We start from the raw sequence: 10,315 nt of genomic DNA on the forward strand, positions 1-10,315 counted from the left end.
TTGTTTACTCATACTTTTATACTTGTAGTGCTGGTGAACCACCATGTTCATGTATTTTCCCCCGCTTTGCTGGAAATACACTACTATTAAAAAAAAAAAAAGAAAGAAACCGCCATTACTTATTAGTACTATTTACTATACGACAGCCATGACTATAAAGCTTAATCATACAGGTATATCATATTTAAGCGAGGGTACTCATTCTGTTAATTAAGAATATACAGAGCAATAATTTTATTCCACAAATTAAAACAAAAGGTTAATAAACTAAGGAAATAAAATTAGCAGACGAAACTAAATTAAGATAACATCCTATCTGTATTTTTATCGCAGAAAAAGAAAAATAACATAGATTCATGATTTTATTCATATCATACATGAGACATAAAAGTGTAAGAAGTGTTAACTTAAATTGGAATAGCATTAGTGACTGAAGGGTAGACCACGGTGGCAGGATGAGCCATGATTTTGCGGCCCTTCATGTGGCGGAAACAATAAACCAGAGCACCCACCGGCCACTCCACTACCGCCGCCGCAGCAAACGCCAGGAACCCCACCGTTGGCCCCACCACCTTGCACCGACAAGGGTTGCTAGTGTTACCACATTGTACACATATTGGAACCCCTGTTCCAACCATATCTAATTAATCTAATACTTAGCTTATAATATAAAGTAACAACTTAAATGTGTAATCAACGAGATCAAAATGGAAGCACCAAAAGCTGTTTGTGAAATTGAAATCGAAGAATTGTGTTATGCAACTTGATTGTATCCAATTATTAGGGTCTGTTCTTTATATAGAACGAATTTGACTTCCTTAGTAGTAGGGGAACTCAAACATGCATATAATACATAAGTGCTTCTGAAGTTATGTGATTGGATGATATACGTGTCAGAGGAGGAAGGAACTTATTGCACACGTGTCCTTATGTCGTGTATCTATGTGACACGTGTCCTGTTTCATTGCTTTCGGTACATCTGGCCATCTGGGCTTGGGAAGCTGGTTCCACATATTGAGTACTTTTACCCAGGTTGTTTAATTATTTAGGACTCTTATTATATTTATTTTATTTAATTTCATATCATATTTTGTATGGGGTAGAGCATAATAACTTCCTTTGATTCATAGACTTTGTTGTTGCTATGTCATATTTTTAAGATTAATCTTAATCATCTTATAAACCAAGAATCCTAGACAAACTGAAATGAATTACATTTTTCAATTTCAGAACTAAATAAATTAGTTTTTAAATTTTGAAATTAAAGTGAAATTGATACATAACTTTTTGTTTGGTAATTCAAACAACAAACTAATAAAAGAGCATCACATCTGTTTGGAATTTACGATATTTTCGACAATCTCTGATCGATACATATTAATTAAGAGATTTCACATACCAACATTTAACAAAAATTATATACAAAAAAAAAATCACAAACTATAGAAATATTTAAGTTACCGACAATCTCATTGATGAACACGTTGATAACCAATTTAATTGATAGTCAAGACTTCTGTAGAAGTCTGTATAGGCCGAAATCTCAATGAAAAAAAATTCAATTATATTTACCAATGTCGGTGACAGTCGACAATAGCAAATAGTATCATTAAAATACGAGTTAAGTCTCCGAATAATTTGTATACTATGTATTAAAATTGTTTTTGATATTTTAATTATATTAATTATATTTTTAAAATTAGTAAAAATGTATTGCATTAGTTTTTGGCTTATTTTTTAAGTTTATTTTTTTTATATGAAAAGTATGTGTGTGTTATGTATTGTTGGGAAAAATATGGGTGCTAGATATGAATATAGGACAGCTTTTTCTGAAACAAAGAATGAAAGAATCGAATTATCCGATTTCTTTGAAAAAAAGTTAAGCTTACTAATTGGATAGTCCAATTAGTGTGAAAAAAAAAAAATTTTGGAGAAGGTAATCGGATCCTCCGATTTGTGTTTAAAAAATCGGAAAGTCCGATTTTTGTTTTTAACACCACAGTTGCGTAAAATACCTATACACTTCATAACTGTGTCATACACCATTCTTCTAATCACATCTAAATTAAAAAGTGTATTTTTTATTAACAGTGAGCTGGTGCAACTCGATTACATGGACTATTCAGGATACGTATTACTTTGTGAATTGGCCACGTATAATTATATAATGGTTTAATTATTTTTTTATCCTTATAATTTTGCAAAATTTTTAATTAGGTCTTTATATTTTTTTTAATTGAGTCTCTACATTTTTTTTATTTGGATCTGTGCACTAAATTTTTTTTTTAATTGGTCTTTACATTTTTTTATTTGAATCTCTGCACCAAATTTTTTTTAATTGAGTCCTTATAAATTAAGCTAATTATTGCTAAGAGGGATCTAATTGAAAAAAAAATTGGTGTAGGAATCCAATTAAAAGGAAAAAAATATATAGGGACCTAATTGAAAATTTCGCAAAACTATAGAGAACAACAGAGTAATTAAACCGGATTTGAATCATCTAAAGTTTGAATTTTACTTTAGAGAGTAAAGTGTGATCTCTCACCATTAATTTCATAGGTGGGACTAAGAATAAATATGAAAGAGAAACTATTCAATAATAGAAGATTACACTTTACTCTCTAAAGTGAAATTCAAACTTTAGAGAATACAAATCCAATTAAACCTAATATGATAATGGATTGGACAATAACACGTGACGTGTTGACATAGACAAGTGTACCAAAAACATAATATTATTTAGTTATGTGTCAGTTTGTATCACATGTCGTAACATTATTTGTTTACATGTCATTCAAGGTATTATCATTATAGAGGCACCAAATTAGTCTCTAACTTTGTATTAAGTGTCTCATTAAATGATGTGCACCGAATTAGTCCCTTTAATAATTTTTTCGGATTAATAGTCAAATTAGTCATTAAAATATAAGACATTTTTTATATTCCTTTCTAAAAGATTTTTTCAATCGGTCTTTCAAAGATTATGAATCAATCATATCTATCCTTTAGTTACCCCACTCACAATTTTCGTCAACAATTGATGATGTAAAATGTTAACTGATAGTATACATGACACATAACATGTTCAATTGGACGTTGATTAAATATGTTTACGAAAATCTATCAATTTAGTTACTAGGTCATATTGGGAATAAAATTTTTATAATTGAAAAAAATGACTAAATTAATAAATTTTCATAAACATGTTTGGTTAATATCCAATTTGACATATAAGATATTATATATGTTATCAATTAACATTTTACAACATTAACTTTTGAAAAAAATTGTTAATGGATCGGAGTGATTCATAATTTTTGAAGAACCAATTTAATTGAAAAAATTGTTTTGGGATGAATTTAAAAAATATCTCATTTTTAAGTACTAATTTGACTATTAATCTATTTTTTCTCTTTTTTTAAATGAATTTAAAATTTTTAATATCTTTAATTGTACTAATTTTTATTATATTTTTTAAAATATCTTTTTAAATACAAATACTTTTGATGAATATTTTAAAATTTTAGTTTTAATGGTACAATTTTTTTCCATAATAATTTAATACTTATAACTATGCAACATGAAATAATTTGTTAATTTTTTATGCAATAAGAAAAGAAATTACACACTCACTTTAGATAAGATCATCAATTCAGATAATTAAGTTATCATTTTTTTCTATAAATATCTTAACAAACTCAGGTATTTTTTAACTCAATTCTCATATAAATCAACTTAAATTTTTTATGATTTACATATCAGAATTTTTTATAGGTATTTTTAACTACTATTTTGAAGCTAATATGAAGGCAGTTCAAACACTTTTATTATCGTCTTCAACTTTTTTTATCCATCCCATTTATACACAACTAATTTAAGATACGTCTCATAACAATTATTATGTTATTTAATAAAAAAGTTATATGATTGATTTAAAAAATATATTTTTTAAGTAAAAAAAAAAGTGTATTTCATAAAAATAATAAACATTAAAAAATTGTGTATTTTAATTTTAATTTCTTTTAAAAGATATGTGTTTTTTGAAAAAAAAGTATATTTAATCCGTCTTATCATTTTTCAAAAATAACATACTTATATATTATAAATTTTATCAATGTTAAATTACTGTAAAAAATATAATTAAATTAAAATTTTAATTTTTTTTATTAAAATACTTATATTTAAACGATATGTGAAAAAATAAAATTGAAATTAATACATTTAAAGATATTAAAAATTTTGGATTAAAAAAAAATTGTGAATTGACTAATTTGGTACAAAGGCATTTAATTTCACATACTAAAATGGGTCACTTAATATAAAGTTAAAGACCAATTTGATGTATCTAGAATGATGATATAGGCGTGTGTTTGGTTGGTGTCCCAGGATACTAAAAACATGGACAGAGTAGCACATGTCCACCGTTTGTTTGTTGAAACACAAATTTATGATGGACACGGTGGTTAGGGGTGGAAACAGGTCAGGCCAGGCCAGGCTTTACTCTTAATAGGCCTGGCCTGTCATATAGTAGATTGGCCTGAGTCTGGCCTGCAGCCTGTTATAGGCTCTTTATAAAGTACTAAGCTTGACCTGTTATTCAGCCTGGCCTGGCCTGAAGCCTGTTAAAAGGCCTGATAATTTTTTTTACAAAAATAAAAATATTATTTAAAAAAATTATTTTTTAATAAAAATAGTTATATGTAATATGTTATATATTTAATATTTATAAAAAATTTTAAATTTTTAACATATTTAAAATATACAAAAATATTTATAATAAAATATAATAAATTTAAAATAACTCATAATTTTATTAATAATAAATAATTTTTTATATATTTAATTATATTTTAACAGGCCAGGCAGGCCTAACAGGCCTATAAGGCTAATTAGTAAGCCTGTGCCTGACCTATTAATGTATTAAGGTTTTTAAAAGAGCCTGAACTTATACCTATTTTATAACAAGCCAGCCTGGACAGGCCAAACACAGGCCAGGCTGCAGGCCCCTGGCAGGCCGTCTGGCCTTTTTTCACCCCTAACGGTGGTACACAAGTATACACAAAATATATGTTTTTAGTGTCTCTCCATTGAGGTGAGACATTGAGACACAACTTATAAGACACACAATTTTACATTTTTATCCCTTATTTTTTTTTAATTTCAACTATATCCCTAATTAATCTAACCCTAATTCTCCTTTTTGTCTTTTATTATTTTCTCTATTCTTTGTTTCTAACCCCAAAATCCTTCCAACTTCCACATCCCTTCCTCCATCCTCCCTCTTCCATGGCTGTATCCCTCCTCCACACCACCCACATAGCCATTGCCTCTCCTCTCTTTCTCATCTCTTTCTCTCTCTCTTTTCGCATCGCCACACTCATCACTCTGCTTCTCCTTCTATTGTTTTGTCCCTCCATACGCTGCCACGGGCCGCCACCATTGACGCCCCTTCTTTCTTCTTCCTCCTCTTCTCTCTTTCTCTCTTCACACAGTGGCGCGTATCATTATCATGGGTCATCTTCTTTGGTCAGATTTATTTGTCTGCATTCATCATGTTGCTCAGATCTGTTCGTCTCCACTATTACTTGAATCAATTTCATTAAAAAAGCGAAAAAAATAAAAAAAGCCCAAAATAGTAGTCGACCATTTTTGAGATTTGTCTTCTCATTTTCATTCTTTTTATTTATTTATTTCAACTTGCTTCAGTTTTTTTTTAATGAAAAAATTGAATTGTTGAGCTGATGAATAAATAAAAGTTGAAGATAGTATTTTGCGATGAAGTTAAAAAATTGTGGGTGGCAATGGTGGTGGTAGTAGAAAGCTATGGTGACGGCAACGTTAATGTTGGTGGAAGATGATGGTAGAGACTTAATAAGGATAAAATGGACATTTGAATTAAATTGTTGTGTCTTGTACATTGATGCCAAACACGTTAAAAAATTTATGTCTATTTGTGTCTATATCTTTTGAGATAGTTGTGTCTGTGTCTATATGTTCTGAAGACAGTAACCAAACGAAGTCTAGTAAATGATATGTAGACGAATAATATTACGACATGCGGCATAAAATGATGCATGGTTAAATAACATTATGGCACATTGCACATCCATCCACGATAACATACCACATGTCACAAGATGACACATAGTCAAATAATATTGTGACACGTGACACACTCGTCTTCGTAAGCATGTCACATATTACTAATAGAACTATTATCATATTATTATACATAGTCAAACTATAAAGTAACATATATCACTAATGTCTATATCATCAAGTTACTTTTAACAGGTTAATAAAAAATAATTTAATAACTAACATGGTGTATTTTTATTAATTTCAAAGATATAATTAATACAATTAAAATAAATTTTAAAGATGATTTTAGTACATAATGTTAAATTCAGAGATTAATTTAAAACTTAACTTAACACTAAAATATAAATTAAAAATCTTTAATCTTTAATAATTACATTAACCACTTTACCGACATGATTATTAATCTTTAATAATCTTTAATCTTTAATCTATGACATTATTGTCCCTAATTATGTATTGACAATGGTGATGATTAACTTGTTGAGCTTTTTTGGTTCTGTTTTTGTCAAATATTATGAGTTAAGTTTTAGTCTACCTATCATTTGGTCCATGAAATAATAAAAGGTAGGTTTGGATTTAGTGTGAATAAATTTTGGTCTATTTGTCCCATGAAATATAAGATTCATTAGATAAGAATTTACAATGCACTAAAATGATTTTGTTAACGATTTTATACTCGACAATATCTAAGATTTTTCAAACAATGTGATATTTCACACCGAATAAATTTTTAACTCTTCTCTTTTTTATTAAAACTACATAATGTTTTTGTAAATTATAGCTAATACTAGTCATTTATCAAAAACAATAGCTAAAAGATTCAATACTATTATTTAAATTTAGAACCTAGATGAAAAATATGTATTCATCGTATCTCTCAAAATTTTTCAAATTTTCAAATTTTTTTAAAATTATGTTCAAAGCTATTGTATCCTTGAAAATATTGGTAGAAAATTTTTCTTTCCTTAAATATCATATTTTCAAACTTATTCTTGCGGAACTTGTGAATTAAATATTTTAAAAATAACCTTCACATATTAAGTAAATTTAATTTTAATAAATACATTAAAATTTGTAATGACTCAGTAATTACTTTATATTTACTATGCTCTTGAAATAAATATTTTATAAAAAAATATCAAAATTATCAAATTACAAAATATTAATAAAAATTATTATTTTTAAAATTTTTAAATATAATTTAACTTTACTTACGTAGCATATTTTATATATATATAAAAAAAATCATGCATACTAAGTAACAATATTATCGACCTTTTCCGCCCAACCTTCTCTATGTTTTTTTTTCTCTCGTCAACGATCACTTCCCAAAGCAACAGACAACATGAGCCTAACCCCCTTTCAAATAAAGCCAAAATCCACTAGTGCCACAATCGGCTTTGCCAACAAAAAATTCCAACCCAAACAACTAATTACAATTAAGTAATTAATTATAGTTTAAAACCAACTTAGATTGGTCAAGTGATCAACTCATTCGTCCGCTTAAGCAGATGTCGGGAGTTTAAATTTCGCCTTATGCATGCAACATTAGCCAAATTCGCGACAGATTAGTCCATTCTGCTACTACTGTAAGAAAATCAGTCCTTATTTACGCATGTTACACTCAATCCTACATACGTATTTTGACACATAAGTCTTTAATGGAGCGAATTGACGGCGATTAACCAAAAAAAATTTTAAATTTTATTAGATCAAAACTGAAAAAAAAATATATAAATCAAAATAATTAAAGAATATATATTATAATAACCAAAAACTTATTTAAGCCAAAAAATATTGATTGTTGAGATAAATAAGGCACACAAATAATCCTTCTATTAAATCAAATAAGTTTTTAAACATTGCTAAAAGTTGTTTCTCGATCTTCCTTTGAAAGACTATAAGGATCATATCAAGAAGGAAAGAGAAGATCATAATTTTAAGATACTTAAAATGAAGATGCCAACAAGTGTTAAGAATAATGCCAGCCTTGCACTTTATGCAAAGTGAAGAAGAAAGCACTGTGTTCTATTGCTCATGAGACCCGCATAAAGCAGTAAGAAACAAAAATGTTATTTGTATATAAAATTTAATTACTAAAATTAATTATTAATGTATTTATGTATAAATATATATAATTTAATTTATTTTTAATATATATTTATATTTGAATATAATATATTAAGGAGATAGCGAAAAATATTGATAATGTATTAATGGACTGATTATTTAGTCTAATAGAGATCAAAAGTAAATACCACTCCACAAATTACTCTAAATCCAAAAACCTCCATTCAGTTATTTCACAAAATCAACCAACCAAACCCTAATTACAAACAGTTTCACCCTTAAATCCTTCTTCATCCCCAGACGACAGCCACCCCGAGATTTTCCATTGACCATCGAACCCTCAGCGGTGTTCAGCTTCGGCCCCAGTCCACCTGCCTCTCTCGCGCACGTCTGTCTTCGTCGCCGACAGCCAACAGGTCGAACGGATGTCTCCTTCCCGTCGCGGGTCTTTGTGTCATCCGCCGGCAGCTCGTGTTGAGGCAGGCCTTCCTCGTTCCGGTCGTGCAGCCCTGGTGCCTGGCTCGCCGCTCTCTCCTGCGCCAGTACGCAGCCTGTGGGTCGCGTCCTGCCACCGCCACCTTAACTTTCCAGTCCATCGCACTCGTGACAAAAAACAACCATTTACGCAACTAATAATAATAACCATCTAGCTATGTATAGAGATGAACATCCAACTTTTACGAACAAGAAATAATCATTCAATTACTCACTAAAACAATCATCTGTCCCCTGTTTGTCGCGTATGAAGACGTTGGGACAGTGAAACCCACCGGCTGTAGGGAGGGGGCTGCATGGTCCGCGTGTAGGGGGCTGCAAGAATAACACAACGTGCACGAAAGGGGTGCTCGGATGTTCGCGGTGGGCAGGGTGGCGTCGGCTGGTGCTCTAGGTGGCGGCTGATATTCTTAGCAGCGACGGACTGGCAAGATGAAAAGAGAATAGAGAAGAGGAAGGCTCCGAAGTACTGACCTCACATGCGAAGAGAGGAAGATACGTAACTGTCTCTGTTTAAAATTCTTTTTTTTTAATTCAAAATGAAAAATTATTAAAAATTAATTAAATTAATTATCATGTGATTTTAATTTTCTTTTTATCCTTTATTGTACAATATGTACAATAAACTCATTGTCTCTCTAAATTTTTTCTTTTAATATATATTTTATATTAATGATTGATTTTAGTGTATACTAAACTACTAGCATAGTTGAGGAAGAACCAATAAACAATGAGTTGGACACTTGCACATATTACAGCAAAAATTGAGTATTGTTAAGTAGTCAAAATATCATAGATAATAAATAAAAATACATAATTAATAATATTTACACTAATAAGAGAGTATAAATCACTCTCTTCACTTAATTGACATAATTAATTTTTTTCTATAACTATCTTCTCTCATTTAATTTTAACAAAAATTAATTTCAAATTTAATATGAACCAAATCTCAAAAAATTCTCTTTCATAATTCTATAATTTTTTTTTCAAATAAAATTTTAAATTCTATATTTTTAATCCTAAAAAAAATTCTCAAATCGCCTTAATATATTTTATATAAAATAAAAGCATCTTAAATTTGATTAGTCTCTATTTATTAAAAATAGAAACTTCCAAAATTATTAGTAACCTACAAACTAAAATAATAAATAATAAATTAGCACCAATTTATTGATTATAGATATTATGTGTTTAAAATTATAGATGTTATACATATAAAATTATTGATGTTAAATTAAAAAATTTTAACAACTTCTACTATATAACTCATATTTTACATATAGACTATTAAAAAATAAAAAATAAATACAAATTAAAACAAATTTTTAAAAATAATTAAAATCAATAAATAAGCATACATATAATTATTAAATAAAAAATATTAAAATAATTAAAATCATGATATATTAGTGCACATATGAGATAATTTAAAGAATACAATAAAACACATAGTTTGAAATTTAGTAATGTTAATTATAAAAATTTATGGACATCATACGTATAAAATTATGAATGTTATAAGTACAAAATTATAGATTTTATTAATATAAAGAATATATAAATGACCATTTGTACCCATGAGAGATGAAACCGCTGACATTTGTACCCATGATAGCTGAAAACTAAACTTATACCCATGATAGAT

The 10,315-nt window shown here is 28.5% G+C and overlaps 1 protein-coding gene across 1 annotated transcript; it reads right to left on the reverse strand.

Annotated features, from left to right (window-relative positions):
* Window positions 1-206: 206 nt before the first annotated feature.
* On the reverse strand, window positions 207-822 carry LOC112702520 (uncharacterized). The gene has a single exon (XM_025753588.3). It carries the CDS (start codon window positions 636-638, stop codon window positions 408-410), a length of 231 nt encoding a protein of 76 aa, XP_025609373.1. The 5' UTR covers window positions 639-822; the 3' UTR covers window positions 207-407.
* Between the last annotated feature and the right edge of the window lie 9,493 nt (window positions 823-10,315).

This window comes from Arachis hypogaea, chromosome 7 (genome assembly GCF_003086295.3).
Source record: "Arachis hypogaea cultivar Tifrunner chromosome 7, arahy.Tifrunner.gnm2.J5K5, whole genome shotgun sequence".
NCBI lineage: Eukaryota > Viridiplantae > Streptophyta > Magnoliopsida > Fabales > Fabaceae > Arachis > Arachis hypogaea.

Excerpts from the sequence above, each read along its gene's own strand:
- LOC112702520 (XM_025753588.3), bottom strand. The coding sequence starts at position 638 with ATGGTTGGAACAGGGGTTCCAATATGTGTACAATGTGGTAACACTAGC.